The sequence below is a fragment of the Eucyclogobius newberryi genome, unplaced genomic scaffold (genome assembly GCF_026437365.1).
Source record: "Eucyclogobius newberryi isolate DKJ021-1_F unplaced genomic scaffold, fEucNew1.0.hap1 SCAF_14, whole genome shotgun sequence".
Lineage (NCBI taxonomy): Eukaryota > Metazoa > Chordata > Actinopteri > Gobiiformes > Gobiidae > Eucyclogobius > Eucyclogobius newberryi.
The window spans coordinates 26,167,995-26,185,276 of record NW_027315768.1 but is presented as its reverse complement, the minus strand read 5'-3'; the positions used below and the strand labels follow the sequence as shown (position 1 = coordinate 26,185,276).

The window sequence follows — 17,282 nt, the reverse complement described above, 5'->3', positions numbered from 1 at the left end:
ACTTTTTGTCACTGAAATTCCAATTATAATCATAATATACAAAGACTAAATCCACAAAAATTTTGACTGAATGTGGAAAAAAAAATCTGCATTAAAAAAAGAACATTTTTATACATTTTCATTTCAAACACAATACATTTCTGTCATATGAGGAACCTTAATGTTATTACGACATATTGTTGCAAGTATTCAGTTAATGCGTCTGCCAATATTGCAATATCTTGTGCAGCCTAACTTCAAAACTGCATGACAGTCGCTTTGGGGTGAAAAATGAAAGACATCTGAGCATTGTTCACTGTGTTTTCTACAGGCTCTTGTTCAAACATTAAAACTAAGAAATGTAAATAAACTAATTGATGACTTTATTCATGTTTCGCATCAGTCCTGTCGATGCCGTTTGGAACACGCCTCCTCCACGGCCAATGTGTCACGTATTCACGGCTGTCTTGACATCGGTGTTCAGTCCCCCGCGGTCGCTCACTGAAATGAAAGTCTCGTGACCTTTACTTTGACCCCTGTGCACAGTCGCCGCTAGCACCAGACGCATCCGCTACCTGTGCATCTGTTTTAGAGGCAATCAACTTCAGTGATCTGCCGCGTTACGACACGCGTAATAGCGCAGTGCTGTTCTGCTAATTGTGCGTTATGGTCTGCAATCAGCACGGAAGCTCATCACGATTACATTACATCCCGTTAAACAATTTTAAAAAAAGTTACCTCGGGGAAGGAGAGCGAGGATCCGCCGAAACGTTCCGTGCATGCGTTTCGTTATGAATTCATCACCGACATCTTTTCATTTCGAAGGTGTTTGGTTATGCTAATATGTTTGTGTCATGAGAGATAGAAATACATACACAATACGTAGAAATAGCCTAGATGTGTTTAATCTTTCAATTAAATGCAAAAAGAATGAATGGCAGCTTTTTCCATCATTCATTTGTGTCTGTAAGTCAAACAAGCGTGTAGCAAATATTGAAAGATATTGAATAATACTTCATAATACTACAAATTGTGATGTCTGCTATCAGCATTCGGGCCATTACTCATCACAGACAGACGCTGGCACTGGTCTGCGTGGTGATAAAGGCTACATATTCTTCCAGCCAATCCTCTCTCTGTTTCTTAATAATTTATTCGTTCCCATTTTTATCTGCAGGGATCATTTTCAATCCTGTTAAAAGTGTATGTCTAAATATGTGTTGATACGTGTGTCACATCTTGCCGTCACAGTATTTACGGCATCAAATTGCTTTCGGTCTTTTTAGCGCAGATGTTCTGAAATATTTCACATTTAGTATCAGATACATAGGGTGCGGGCGATGCTTTACGGTGTTTGCAGAATGAATGTGTTGGTGAGATTAATGCCGGGGCCCTGTCTCTCCGGTTCAGTCCTGTAGATCACAGGGAGGAGCAAGGCAGATTAAAAATGTCAATTCCACACATCACACTCGGAGCCGTGATATAAAGCTGAGGTTGGGAATGTGAATGAAGGAGCGGAGGCTTTGGAAACACCTGCCGCAGCCCGAGCCACTCTGGAGGTTTTAGTACGTGACACAGCTTTATTTTCTTATAGGTTCAACAGCTGTAGCTCATGTTTAGTTTGCAGAAGGCCGTCCTTTGGGTGTTTGAACAGAGACTCTGAAATGTGCTGCCACAAACCAACTACTAGCTTGATATTTGTTTTTCATTTAAGGAGGGACATTTTTATTTTAGCGCTAAAAATTTGAATCTTAAACTTTAATTTACTTGCATAAATGTTATCGAAAATCTATTATACTTTTTTCATCATGTAATGTTTCATAAATAAGCCATTTTATGTGTAAGACCTGCAAAAACTGTACATATGTGACACATCTAAATCTGGAAAATGGATGAAGCCAGGGTTCATTTTGTTGATGGCTATAAAAATGTCCCATTTTTTGGTCTAAGCTTTAATAAATGAAGATTATTATTATTTTTCATGTAAGCTTTTCTCCACTCCAGCATTCAAAACTTTGTATTGTTTTCTTTTGTAGAAAATACACATGGTTCAATATCTCATTTCATGATACATTTTCACACAAAAGGGAATATGCCTTTACATTGTGGTGTTCATTATTAAACCCAGGCACGTCGCATGGAATGGAGGTATTTGGAGTGGCGCGCGCTGCAGAATGTTTAGAAAAACAAAGTAGGCCTATGTCCATCTGCGCTCGCTGACGTTTCATAACTCGCTCCTGCAGCTCTAAACAGCTGCTTCTGGAGCGACTGTCTTTCCCCAGTTTGTGTACATGATGGAACTGTTCTATCTGCTTTTCCCCCCGTCTGATGGAAATAAGCTTTGAGCTAAATCTGGTGTAGTTACAGCATTAGCTGTTCATTGATACATGCTGTCTCATTGAAAAAAATTAATGAACTAAACCAAACGCGAGTGGCAGTTTGACATGCTCCTTAGCAGTGGAGGAGCTGCGTGTCGTGTGTTCGAGCGGCTGTCCAAAGCCGTGGTGCATCAGGCGAGTGTTACAGCGCTGTGTGTCATCAAATCATCGCTAACTGCAGCCAACGCACTTATAAATAAATCATAGTCTGGATTTCTCAAAATGGCACCCAAAGTCAAATATTAGCTGATGTAGACTCTAGATACCAGCAGGTTTGGGCGAGTCAAGTACAATACAGGAAAAGGCTTGGGGCCTTTGGCCTCGACAGTTGATTATGGACTGCAATTTGCCCTACATTTCTGAACATAAAAACCTTCTTGTATGGCCGTTGTTAATCTGAGAAATGGCCTACAGTCTACAATGTCTCAAATCTTGCTCTCTACATGTTATAGTTGAGTAATATGTATTTATACTTGTTTATTCAGATCTAATGTTGAAACATGGCTAATCAAAGCAAGAGGTAAAACATGCCAGTGTGATGTAGGAGTAATGCCACGTTATCTACACAACATAGAAGAAACGCCTGTACCTGTCTTAAAAAGAAGACCATTCTATTTAGGATGGGACCGTCTTCACTCTGAGACGTTCTCTGGTTGACGGGGTGGAAGCGGAGCGCGGACACGACATGGTTTTTTAGCCCAAGGAGATTTGTGTCTAACACGGGAGCAGCAGATGGCCTGACGGGGGCGAGGACAAAATGGAGGGGTCAAAGGGGGACAAGCAGGTGTCTCCAGATGCCTTTGGGGTTAACAGGGAAACAATGGCTCCGGACACAGATGTGGAGCACGAGATCGGGGAGTTAAATGGAACCAGACTGGATTTGATGTCAAACATAAGGAAAAACATGAAGACTTTTTCTATCGGCTCGGTTAAGATTGATAATTGTACTTAATTCATGAATAACACAGTTTAGTAACTACTCAATTTAAGGGTGAGGGTATTAATTAAGTGGTTACTAAACCCTTTGTTCATTATAAATCAAGTATTTGTCATGCTTTATTGTAAATTGTTACTAATTACAACATCACAAAATTACAATCATATTATTTATTAGTCTTCAGCCAACACCACGACACAAATGCCACTTGATTTACATAATATGTTGGCATTATGTTTTACATGACATGGCCTTTGTCTAGACCAGAGTATCTTTAGAAAACAAATGGTAGAAAATTAATATACAAGTTTATTAGATGTCAGGTTTAATATAACAAGTTCAAAACATTACAGTATTACAATACAAACATGTATAAACTATAGCTATACTATACTATAAAGCTGTACTTGGACCAAATAAAAACATATAAATTACATTTGTTTCCTATATATTGTCCATAACAACAAGGGCATTTAAAATTAACATGTCAAACCAAACATATTTAAAAGCAAAAAAGACACGAGTGTAAGAGTTCAAAGTTTGAATTTGACGTCTTGTTTTTTCCTGCTGCTCGGGTCCTGACTAGAACCAGGAAGTACCATCACATTAGTCCTGTTCTCAGGTCCCTGCACTGCCCCCTGTGGCTCAGAGAAGAGACTTTAAAATCTGCGTTTCAGTTTTATGTGAGACAGGCTTCTACTCTGACAATGTTCAAATCTAAGATAAAAACTGTTTTGTTTAGCTGTGCATGTGACTGAAATTATACTATTTTCACTCTTCTCTTTCATGTCTTTATCTGTTTTATGGTTTTAATGATTTTTTTCCTGTTTTGTGAAGCACTTTGAATTACCTTATGTCCGAATTGTTCAGCACAAATAAACTTTTTCTTATGTTATTTTTAAGAAGTACTGAACTCTTACAAAACCCTCTGCCCAAAAACAAAATAGCATCTGAAAGAGTGACCTGGTGGGCCGGCCAAACAGAACAAAAAGGTACGACCCCGTGCCAACACCTCTAACTTAAAAAAAGTTTTAAAAAAATTAATCTCTACCCCAAACAAAATGCGACAGCAGGACCTGGCCAAACAAAAAGTGCAGAGAAACTGAAAAATTCTTAGCTAAACAAACAATAAAAAATATGTTACAAAAAAAAAGTAATTAACCAGGAAACATTTAGGCTAAAGAAAATATCGGCTACAAAAGTTAATCTAAGAATAAATGGTGTACAAACCTACTTTATGACATCAAATTTACAGAATGTGCAACTCATTTGAACACATGCAGATGCCAGTTATCCTTGCACACATTCATCCCAGTGAGTACTTGTCCATCTGTCAGTGTGAAACGGTTGTCATCACATTTTCACTGAGGTGTTCCTGGATCTGAAGCTGCTCGTGCTGTGTCCAGAGCCCTTCCTGTAAGTCTGGAGAATACTTTTACTAATGACCCCGTGTTTGTTCAGCGCGGTGAGGAGCTGGTTTCGAAACTTCGCCCCGATGAAGGCGTACAGCACTGGGTTGACCATGCAGTGTGTGAACGCCAGCACTTGTGTCACGTGCAGCATCTTTTCCACCGCGTACCTAGTCTCGCAGCTCTCCAGAAGCAAGGACCCGCCCCGAATCAAGGTGTCAGTCAAAACAGACACATTGAAAGGCAACCAGCACAGGACAAAGGCTAAAACTATGGCTAGGATAACTCGCATCGCTTTGTGCTTTTTCTGGTTGCGAGCGTGAAACAGCGTGACAACAGTGCAACCGTAGCAGACGAACATGATGGCGAACGGGACGAAAAACCCCATTGTGTGCCTCAGAATGCGCATGGTCACTCGCCAGCGATCAATGTTTTCACCGGTCACGTTTTCGAAGCAGATGTGTTCCCCGAGATCACTGTCGAACATGCTTTCTCTTTGCACGGCAACGGGTAAGGCCAGCATCGCGGCGACCAGCCACACCACTCCACAGATGACTTTGACGACGAGATTGTGTGACGAAAGTTGACGTTTAGCTCGCACGATAGCGAAGTAGCGATCAATGCTAATGCAGGCTAACAGGAAGACGCCGCCGTAGACAGAGGCTTCCTGTAAACTGGAGAGGATTTTGCAAAGGGCGCTTCCGAAAATCCAACCGGAGTGAATGTACACCGCCCAGAAGGGAAGAGTCAGGCTAAACAGAAGGTCGGCTATTGCTAGGTGCATTAAGTAGATGTCTGTGCTGGACCTGCCTTTCTTCATGGAAGTGACCACGAAAACAACAACGCTGTTTCCGAGGAAGCTAAAGACAAAGACAACGATGTAGGTGATCATGATTCCTAGAGTTCGGAACCCAGGAGCGCTGGCACTGCACATGACCGACTCTCCGTCATCGGTCCAAGTTGTGTTTTCCAAGTCAGGAAAGTAAAATTCTTCCTCATACTAAAATAAAAAGAGAATCTGCATCAGTGTCCACAATATCTTCAATCGAAAGACCACAGACTCATATTAGGGCTAATGTTACTGTCAGACTTAACAACAAACACTGTTAGCCCTGAACATGTGTATACTGTCATACCCATGTGTAATACTGTCATACCCATGTGTAATACTGTCATACCCATGTGCAATACTGTCATACCCATGTGCAATACTGTCATACCCATGTGCAATACTGTCATACCCATGTGTAATAATGTCATACCCATGTGTTATACTGTCATACCCATGTGTAATACTGTCATACCCATGTGTATACTGTCATACCCATGTGTTATACTGTCATACCCATGTGTATACTGTCATACCCATGTGTAATACTGTCATACCCATGTGTTATACTGTCATACCCATGTGTTATACTGTCATACCCATGTGTAATACTGTCATACCCATGTGTAATACTGTCATACCCATGTGTAATACTGTCATACCCATGTGTATACTGTCATACCCATGTGTTATACTGTCATACCCATGTGTATACTGTCATACCCATGTGTAATACTGTCATACCCATGTGTAATACTGTCATACCCATGTGTTATACTGTCATACCCATGTGTAATACTGTCATACCCATGTGTAATACTGTCATACCCATGTGTTATACTGTCATACCCATGTGTATACTGTCATACCCATGTGTAATACTGTCATACCCATGTGTTATACTGTCATACCCATGTGTTATACTGTCATACCCATGTGTAATACTGTCATACCCATGTGTAATACTGTCATACCCATGTGTAATACTGTCATACCCATGTGTTATACTGTCATACCCATGTGTTATACTGTCATACCCATGTGTAATACTGTCATACCCATGTGTAATACTGTCATACCCATGTGTTATACTGTCATACCCATGTGTTATACTGTCATACCCATGTGTTATACTGTCATACCCATGTGTTATACTGTCATACCCATGTGTTATACTGTCATACCCATGTGTTATACTGTCATACCCATGTGTTATACTGTCATACCCATGTGTTATACTGTCATACCCATGTGTTATACTGTCATACCCATGTGTAATACTGACTTACTCTGACAATGTTCAAATCTAAGCTAAAAACAGTTTTGCACATATGACTGAAAGGATTTTTCTTTGCACTCTTCTCTTTTATGGCTCAAATTATTTACACATTAACCTTTTTTATTTTCTATTGTATTTACTATTTATTTATTTTTCATTTTTGACATTTTAAATACCAAAATATGTATCTGGGACTATTTTGAGGTAGTACCCTGCCCCTTTAAATTTTGGGAGTGTCTGCACGCGGCCGAAAAAGCCATGTTATTTTTGTGCTGGCCGCGCGCCACGGCTCCTAAAACTGCGCCGCTATTTGACCACGTTTTAGCGCCGTTTTAGACTGCGCCGGGTTAAGGTTAGGGTTAAGGTTAAGGTTAAGATTAAGGTTAAGGTTAAGATTAAGGTTAGGGTTAAGGTTAGGGTTAAGGTTAGGGTTAAGGTTAAGGTTAAGGTTAGGGTTGGGGTTAGGGTTGGGGTTAAGGTTAGGGTTAAGGTTAGGGTTAGGGTTAGGGTTAGGGTTAGGGTTAGGGTTAAGGTTAGGGTTAGGGTTAAGGTTAAGGTTAGGGTTAAGGTTAGGGTTAGGGTTAAGGTTAGGGTTAAGGTTAAGGTTAGGGTTAGGGTTAAGGTTAGGGTTAAAGTTAGGGTTAGGGTTAAGGTTAAGGTTAAGGTTAGGGTTAAGGTTAGGGTTAGGGTTAGGGTTAAGGTTAAGGTTAGGGTTAGGGTTAGGGTTAGGGTTAAGGTTAGGGTTAGGGTTAGGGTTAGGGTTAGGGTTAAGGTTAAGGTTAAGGTTAGGGTTAGGGTTAAGATAAGATAATCCTTTACTATCCACACAAGGGGAAATTTCGTTGTTACAACGCAGTAGAAACAGGAGGAAAGGACAGATCATAGGAAGTTTAAAAAAAAAAACACTCTTAATAGAACTCTTGGGAACTCTTGGGAAATAAAATAAAATAGATAGATAAAAAATAAAAAGATGAAGACAAAAATATCTAGCACAAGACTAGGTAATAGGTAATACTATTAGAAGGTAAGTAAACAGAATAAAAACAAAATAGAACACTCTTATTAACAGGTATTGCACATTAGGGTTAGCCATGAGGCTATAGGGGAAATGCCGCGGTCCCTGAAACTGCGCGGCTATTTGACCGCGCCGCGGCTCTCCAGCCATGGCCTTAAATTTTGGCCGTAGCTGGAGAGCCGCGGCGCGGTCAAATGGCCGCGCAGTTTCAGGGACCGCGGCATTTCCCTTATAGCCCGTTATAGCCCCATGGCTAACCCTAACCCTAACCTTAACCTTAACCTTAACCTTAACTCTAACCCTAACCTTAACCTTAACCCTAACCCTAACCCTAACCCTAACCTTAACCTTAACCTTAACCTTAACCCTAACCCTAACCCTAACCCTAACCTTAACCATAACCCTAACCCTAACCCTAACCTTAACCTTAACCCTAACCTTAACCTTAACCTTAACCTTAACCCTAACCCTAACCCTAACCCTAACCCTAACCTTAAACCTAACCTTAACCTTAACCTTAACCATAACCTTAACCCTAACCCTAACCCTAACCCTAACCTTAACCCTAACCCTAACCCTAACCCTAACCTTAACCTTAACTCTAACCCTAACCTTAACCTTAACCTTAACCTTAACCCTAACCCTAACCCTAACCCTAACCTTAACCTTAACCTTAACCTTAACCCTAACCCTAACCCTAACCCTAACCCTAACCTTAACCATAACCCTAACCCTAACCCTAACCCTAACCTTCACCTTAACCCTAACCTTAACCTTAACCTTAACCTTAACCCTAACCCTAACCCTAACCCTAACCCTAACCCTAACCTTAAACCTAACCTTAACCTTAACCTTAACCATAACCTTAACCCTAACCCTAACCCTAACCCTAACCTTAACCCTAACCCTAACCCTAACCCTAACCCTAACCTTAACCTTAACCCTAACCCTAACCCTAACCCTAACCTTAACCCTAACCTTAACCCGGCGTGCGGCCGGCACAAAAATAACAGGGCAGTTTCAGCCGCGCGCCACGGTTCTGCAGACACTCCCTTAAATTTTAGCTTAAAAATAGCACCTTTTAAATTTATTCAAATTAACTGGTCTTTCTTTAGAGAAATTCTCTACAATTCTATAACTACTATTTAGATACGATTGCATTTGAACATGTAAATAATTTTGCTGGACACAATAGCCCATTGTGCTAGTGTCCAAGTGCAGCTCATGGCACGTGCCTGGGGAGAGGGTCAGAACACACACTGGTTGTCGGTCGGCACTGAGCCTATTGTAAAGTCCAGGAAGAGCCTGGCACCGACCCACTGACCAAGAGCCAGGTTTTAACACTAAAGCTTTGGTCGAGTTTTGTCTGAGAAAATTAGTTTAGCTAAAGCTAAATCTAGGGCGGGGCAGACGAGACGAGGTCCGTCATTAAAGATACAAAGCGCCACATCAGGTGGAGGTGTCGACGAGAGAGACGTCGTAAAAGAAACATACGCTCAGCACAGACGTGTGCAGTTTGCAGAAAGCGCGTAGATATGGGAACAAATCAATCTAAAAGTGATGTGTCCATCCCGGAGACACCTGTCATGCTACAATGTCAAATAAATATGGGAAGGAGTGTCTGCAATGCCTGCCAATGTGGTCAGATAAATTTGGATTTGGCTAGGTGTTTTTTATTTTTGTTTTTTATTTAGATCATTATTGTATTTCTGTAATTTCTTTGTGATTTGAATGCATTTTTCCTGCTGTGTGAGGCACTTTGAATTGCCTTGTGTATGAAATGTGCTCTACAAATAAACTTGCCTTGCCTTAATCATGTGCAATCCTGTCATATTCATATGGAATACTGTCATTCATGTGCAATAGTCTGACATAATGTCAATAATATTTTTTTTTTTAACTTTTAAGAAGAGAATATAAGAGTTTTTTTACAAGAGCTTTTCTATTAAGAGTGTTTTTTTAAAGCTTTTAAAGCTTTCTGCAAGTTATCTGTTCTTTTACTTCTACACCTACTTGTGTTGTAACACTGAAATTGTGTGGACAAATAAAGGCTTATGTTATCTTATAAACCCTATAACACTTCTAAGTCATCATTGTCACAGATACTTCATATTGGTAACACTATAGCATAACTCAATACATGGGTTATTCATTCATTTGTACAAAAACATACTTAAAAAAAGACATGTGCTTGGGTCTGTTTTATAATTATAATCTATGGCACCATTAGATATATGTTGGCAATATTGATCTAAAGCAAGTGCTGTATGTGGCTGTAAACATCTGCTAAATCATGCGTCACTATCACTACTTTAAGAACACAAAAGTACAGAGCTGTGGGCCACATTTTTATATTTTTTTTCTTTCCATTTAGCAGTCTAATTAAAACATAAACTCACTAGTTAGACCTTACAGTGATTTCATTATGATATCTTATAGTAAAAATACAAATTATAATAACATAATGGATTACAAAATACCCCCTGAAGGATACATGAATATTAAAGAAATAATTACCTCCGTGTCATCATCAGAAAGACCCAAACACCAAAAACTCCAGAATATTAGCATCTTCACATTCATCATGTCTATTCTTTGACTGTGCTTTTATCTAATGTCTGTAGCGATGCATGAGATGTTCAAGCAGATTTCCGTGTTTGAAGGGAAGTGAAGATCTTATCTGACACACTTTCATGACAAGTATTTTTACACCTCTTAAAAGTGTTCATCAACGAAACTGGACTCGTCAACTATTGTGTATGTTTTGCTCTTGCACGCTAGGACTTAGGAGTAAGTATAGTAAGAGTATTAAGGCAAGGCAAGGCAAGGTAAGTTTATTTGTAGAGCACATTTCATACACAAGGCAATTCAAAGTGCTTCACACAGCAGGAAAAATGCATTCAAATCACAAAGAAATTACAGAAATACAATAAAATTAACTAAATTAAAAATTATCAATCCAACTGATTTTCTAAACTAATAAAATCACAAACAAAAGAGAAGAGTGCAAAGAAAAAATCTAAAAAGTTCAGCTGGAGAAAGTTGTTTTGCATCCACACACTGATCTGTTGGATGCAGTGACAGAGTGAATCCACTGGTCCATAGTCACCTGCCGACAGTGAAACATAGATCTGAGTGTCGTCTGCATAATTGTGATAGGACACATTTTCACTGCGTATCAACTGACCCAACGGCAGCATGTAGAGGTTGAACAGAAGGGGACCCAGGACTGACCCTTGGGGCACTCCACAGGTCAGGGTCATGTGGTCTGAGACACAGCTACCAATTTCAACAAAGTACTTCCTGTCTTCCAGATAGGACCTTAACCAGTTTAGGGCAGTGCCAGTGATGCCCACCCAGTCCTCTAGTCTCTGTAAGAGGATCCCATGATCGACAGTGTCAAAAGCAGCACTCAGATCTAACAGAATTAAGACTGAGGCTTTGCCCGTGTCAGTGTTCAGGCGGATGTCATTTGTCACCTTGACAAGAGCAGTCTCAGTGCTGTGATGAGGTCTAAAACCTGACTGAAAAACATCAAATGAGTTGTTTATTAAGAGGAAATCTGTGAGCTGTTGGTAAACAACCTTTTCAAGGACTTTGCCTAAAAATGGCAGATTAGAGATGGGCCGGTAATGACTCAGTACTGCGGCATCAAGACTGCTCTTCTTTAGGAGAGGCTTTATGACCGCAGTTTTCAAAGACATTGGGAATGTTCCAGATTGAAGCGACATGTTAACTATGTGAGTGAATGGTGCTAACAAACTGTTCAGCACAGACTTTAGAAATTTGGTGGGTAACACATCAAGGCAGCATGTAGATAAACTCAGACTGGTGATGATCTCATGGACAGTTTTGTCAGTTACTGGTACAAAGTGAGTTAGCTCTAAGTGTCTTGGTGGTTTTAGGGTAATTTTTTGCATTGTGGGATTTATAGCATTTTTAATGCCCTGAACTTTGTCATTAAAGAATAATGCAAACTCATTACACTTGGATGTGGAAATGAGTTCTAACGGCAGCTGAGCTGGAGGGTTTGTTAATCTGTTTACTGTGGCAAACAGGACACGCGAGTTGTTACTGCAGCTTCCAATTATTTCAGAAAAATATCTTTCCCTAGTTCTACATAAGATTAGGTTGTACATGTTCAGCTTTTCTTTGTAAATCTCTTTTTGAACCTGGAGCTTTGACTTGCGCCATTTCCGTTCGGCCCTGCGGCACTCCCTTTTCTGTGCCCTGACCGAATCATCATTTCTCCATGGCGCCTTCTGCTTATTTTTAACCATTTTAGCCTTTATAGGGGCGATGGTGTCCAGAACATTCAAAACACTAGATGTAACAGAGTTCAACAAATCATTTACATTAGAACATGAGACATTTTCAAAGTTTATCATTTCCATAAACAGTGCACCTGTGCCATTACTTATGTGTCTCCTCTGAACAACTGCAGGACCAACCGGAGGTTTGGGAGAAACAGACAGGTCAAAGAAGACACAGAAATGATCAGACAGAGCAACATCGATCACATTAACATTTGAAATATTTACCCCCTTTGTAATTATGAGATCTAGAGTGTGTCCTTTGCTGTGGGTGGGGCCTCTCACATGCTGAGTAAGACTGAAGGTTTCAAGGACAGCATCAAGCTCTTTAGCGTTTCTGTCACAAACATTATCAACATGCACATTGAAACCACCTGTAATGACCAAACCATCAAAGTCTGTGCATACGACTGAAGCATCTCAGTAAAATCATCAATAAACCTTTGGCAGTGCTGGGGAGGCTTGTATAAAACAATGAAGAGAATGGATGGAGACCGTTTTAGCTCCATTTTAAAGGATACATACTCAAATGATGAAAACACCCCAAAAGACAACCTGCGGGTAATTATTTCATCTCTAAAGACAGCAATATTAAGTATAGTAAGTATAGTAAGAAAAGTAAGAATAGTAAGAATATTAAGTATAGTAAGAATAGTAAGAATAGTAAGTATAGTAAGTATAGTAAGTATAGTAAGTATAGTAAGTATAGTAAGAATTGTAAGAATAGTAAGTATAGTAAGTATAGTAAGAATAGTAAGTATAGTAAGAATATTAAGTATAGTAAGTATAGTAAGAATATTAAGTATAGTAAGTATAGTAAGAATATTAAGTATAGTAATTATAGTAAGAATTGTAAGAATAGTAAGAATAGTAAGTATAGTAAGAATAGTAAGAATATTAAGTATAGTAAGTATAGTAAGAATAGTAAGAATAGTAAGAATATTAAGTATAGTAAGTATAGTAAGAATAGTAAGAATAGTAAGAATAGTAAGAATAGTAAGAATATTAAGTATAGTAAGTATAGTAAGAATAGTAAGAATAGTAAGAATAGTAAGAATATTAAGTATAGTAAGTATAGTAAGTATAGTAAGAATAGTAAGAATAGTAAGAATAGTAAGAATAGTAAGAATATTAAGTATAGTAAGAATAGTAAGAATAGTAAGAATATTAAGTATAGTAAGTATAGTAAGAATAGTAAGAATATTAAGTATAGTAAGTATAGTAAGTATAGTAAGAATAGTAAGAATATTAAGTATAGTAAGTATAGTAAGTATAGTAAGTATAGTAAGTATAGTAAGAATTGTAAGAATAGTAAGTATAGTAAGTATAGTAAGAATAGTAAGTATAGTAAGAATATTAAGTATAGTAAGTATAGTAAGAATATTAAGTATAGTAAGTATAGTAAGAATTGTAAGAATAGTAAGAATAGTAAGTATAGTAAGAATAGTAAGAATATTAAGTATAGTAAGTATAGTAAGAATAGTAAGAATAGTAAGAATATTAAGTATAGTAAGTATGGTAAGAATAGTAAGAATAGTAAGAATAGTAAGAATAGTAAGAATATTAAGTATAGTAAGTATAGTAAGAATAGTAAGAATAGTAAGAATAGTAAGAATATTAAGTATAGTAAGTATAGTAAGTATAGTAAGAATAGTAAGAATAGTAAGTATAGTAAGTATGGTAAGTATGGTAAGTATATTAAGTATATTAAGTATAGTAAGAATAGTAAGAATAGTAAGAATATTAAGTATAGTAAGAATAGTAAGAATAGTAAGAATATTAAGTATAGTAAGTATAGTAAGAATAGTAAGAATATTAAGTATAGTAAGTATAGTAAGTATAGTAAGAATAGTAAGAATATTAAGTATAGTAAGTATAGTAAGTATAGTAAGTATAGTAAGTATAGTAAGAATTGTAAGAATAGTAAGTATAGTAAGTATAGTAAGAATAGTAAGTATAGTAAGAATATTAAGTATAGTAAGTATAGTAAGAATATTAAGTATAGTAAGTATAGTAAGAATATTAAGTATAGTAATTATAGTAAGAATTGTAAGAATAGTAAGAATATTAAGTATAGTAAGTATAGTAAGAATAGTAAGAATATTAAGTATAGTAAGTATAGTAAGAATAGTAAGAATAGTAAGAATATTAAGTATAGTAAGTATAGTAAGAATAGTAAGAATAGTAAGAATAGTAAGAATAGTAAGAATATTAAGTATAGTAAGTATAGTAAGAATAGTAAGAATAGTAAGAATAGTAAGAATATTAAGTATAGTAAGTATAGTAAGTATAGTAAGAATAGTAAGAATAGTAAGTATAGTAAGTATGGTAAGTATGGTAAGTATATTAAGTATAGTAAGAATAGTAAGAATAGTAAGAATATTAAGTATAGTAAGAATAGTAAGTATAGTAAGAATATTAAGTATAGTAATTATAGTAAGAATTGTAAGAATAGTAAGAATAGTAAGTATAGTAAGTATAGTAAGAATAGTAAGTATAGTAAGTATAGTAAGAATAGTAAGTATAGTAAGAATATTAAGTATAGTAAGAATAGTAAGAATATTAAAGGCGGTATGGACGATTTTTCGGTGATTTGAGAACGCAGGTGGATAGATCCATGCGCTTAGGCACGCGGAAACATGGGTACGAGCCTGACGCGGCTGCAGGTGAGCGATAGGTGCGTTTTATGATTGATACGTGGCAGGACAAATGATTTATCCACGCCACGAGGAAATATGATACAAAATTTGCTGAAAAAAATCGTCCATACCACCGTTAAGTATAGTAAGAATAGTAAGAATAGTAAGTATAGTAATAATAGTAAGAATAGTAAGTATAGTAAGTATAGTAAGTATAGTAAGAATAGTAAGAATAGTAAATATAGTAAGTATAGTAAGAATAGTAAGTATATTAAGAATAGTAAGTATATTAAGAATAGTAAGTATAGTAAGTATAGTAAGTATAGTAAGAATAGTAAGTATATTAAGAATAGTAAGTATATTAAGAATAGTAAGTATAGTAAGTATAATAAGTATAGTAAGAATAGTAAGTATAGTAAGAATAGTAAGTATAGTAAGAATAGTAAGTATAGTAAGAATAGTAAGAATACGACTCTACTTTCTGGGTCTATGAATTGAAAAAGGTCAAAAAGAGTGTGACCCCCATATACTGCTTACCCATGGATTTATTGGGGAATGTCTGACTTTTTCACGAATCCCTAAACCTAACTGAATCAAGCTTAATAAACTATGTGTTCAATATGAATTAAATCTTTGTTCATGCTTTAAGGCAAATTACGGTGTAGTTATAATAAAGTGGTGCCAATTATATGTATTATTTATCAGTACATGTATTAGGTATTGAGTGTTTATTGTTTAATTAATAGTTCACTGTTCAGTCTTTCATTTATTTGATTTAAAAAGCAGACTATGACCACGCGGCCTCACACCTCTTATTGAGAAACCCAAAGGTCGTTTGTTGGCTTCTCTTATTGGCAGTGTTAGAAATAATATTGGAAGAGCTTACTCAATAACAAATCAGATGTATTCAAACCCTTGTTGTCCAATAGAAAATGGTAAATAGTCATTTGCTAAAGCCGTGTTTGCACAGTATAATGGGGATTATAGATTGTGGTCTCATTATAGCTGGGGTCAGCAGTCTGTCTTTTAGGAAGCAGCAGACTACTATTATATTGGTTTGTGCAGGCATGGCGCTTTTAATAGTGCAAAGAAAAATGAATAAATCCATCTCTCTAATAACATGTTTCCTACATATCAGTCCAGGTTCTAGACTCAATTTTCTTTTGCATTTCAATTACCAAAGCGGCACAGCAAACTTGCTTCCGGAACTCATTTGAGCAGCAGAATCAACATTGGCAATAATTTAAAATGATGTACGGGGCCATGCATAAGCCATTAGATTATGTAAGGATATTTAAAGGAAGGACTCGCGTCAGGTTAAATATGTATAATGTATAATGCAAACAGCAATCTTCCTTCTGACCTTCTGTTTTGAAGCACTGTACAACTCTAATTAACACTGGCCTCTTACAGAGCTCCACAGAGAAACAACAATTCCACCAGAATGGAGTAAAACACAGAAAGGCCATAAGTTCATCTGTTCCCTCTCTCTCCCTCTCCCTCCCTCTCTCTCTCTCTCTCTCTCTCCCTCCCTCTCTCTCTCCCTCTCTCTCCCTCTCTCTCTCTCTCTCCCTCTCTCTCCCTCTCTCTCCCTCTCTCTCTCTCCCTCTCTCTCCCTCTCTCTCTCTCCCTCCCTCTCTCTCTCCCTCTCTCTCCCTCTCTCTCTCTCTCTCCCTCTCTCTCCCTCTCTCTCCCTCTCTCTCCCTCCCTCTCTCTCTCCCTCTCTCTCCCTCTCTCCCTCTCTCTCTCTCCCTCTCTCTCTCTCCCTCTCTCTCCCTCTCTCTCCCTCTCTCCCTCTCTCTCTCTCCCTCTCTCTCCCTCTCTCTCTCTCTCCCTCTCCCTCTCTCTCCCTCCCTCTCTCTCTCTCTCTCTCTCCCTCTCTCCCTCTCTCTCTCTCCCTCTCTCTCTCTCCCTCTCTCTCCCTCTCTCTCCCTCTCTCCCTCTCTCCCTCTCTCTCTCTCCCTCTCTCTCCCTCTCTCTCTCTCTCCCTCTCCCTCTCTCTCCCTCTCTCTCCCTCTCTCTCCCTCTCTCTCCCTCTCTCTCTCCCTCTCACCCTCTCTCTCTCCCTCTCTCCCCCCCTCTCTCTCTCTCTCTCCCTCTCTCTCCCTCTTTCTCCCTCTCTCTCTTTCTCTCTCTTTCTCTTCCAAAAAAGATGTGAGGAGGCAATGAACCATACAGCTGGTAATAAGTTTGATTGCCTTAACTTTGTGTGAGTGGAGTTTGCAAGTTCTCCCAGTGCAGTGTCTAAAGGTGACTTTCTTCCAAGAACTACAGTTTATATGTAGTTTATACATAATGCACACAAAAAAGCCGGTGATTTAATTAGTTTTATTAAAAGCAAATACCGTATTTTCCAGACTATAAGTTGCTCCGGAGTATCATAAAAATGCATAATAGAGAAGAAAAAAATATTTTTGGGGGAAATGTATTTGATAAAATCCAGGACCAAGAACAGACATTTCATCTTGAACTGCAGTTTAAAATAATAACAGATTATAGAACAT

The 17,282-nt window shown here is 37.9% G+C and overlaps 2 protein-coding genes across 2 annotated transcripts in view; one reads left to right on the top strand and one right to left on the bottom strand.

Moving 5' to 3' along the window:
* The window catches only part of asic4a (acid-sensing (proton-gated) ion channel family member 4a), a 192,411-nt gene that overhangs the window by 66,461 nt on the left and 108,668 nt on the right, over nt 1-17,282 (top strand). The gene's annotated exons all lie outside the window — the stretch shown is intronic.
* cxcr2 (chemokine (C-X-C motif) receptor 2) lies at nt 4,605-5,661 on the bottom strand. The gene has a single exon (XM_072444069.1). The coding sequence runs from the start codon at nt 5,635-5,637 to the stop codon at nt 4,648-4,650; it is 990 nt and encodes a 329-aa protein (XP_072300170.1). The 5' UTR covers nt 5,638-5,661; the 3' UTR covers nt 4,605-4,647.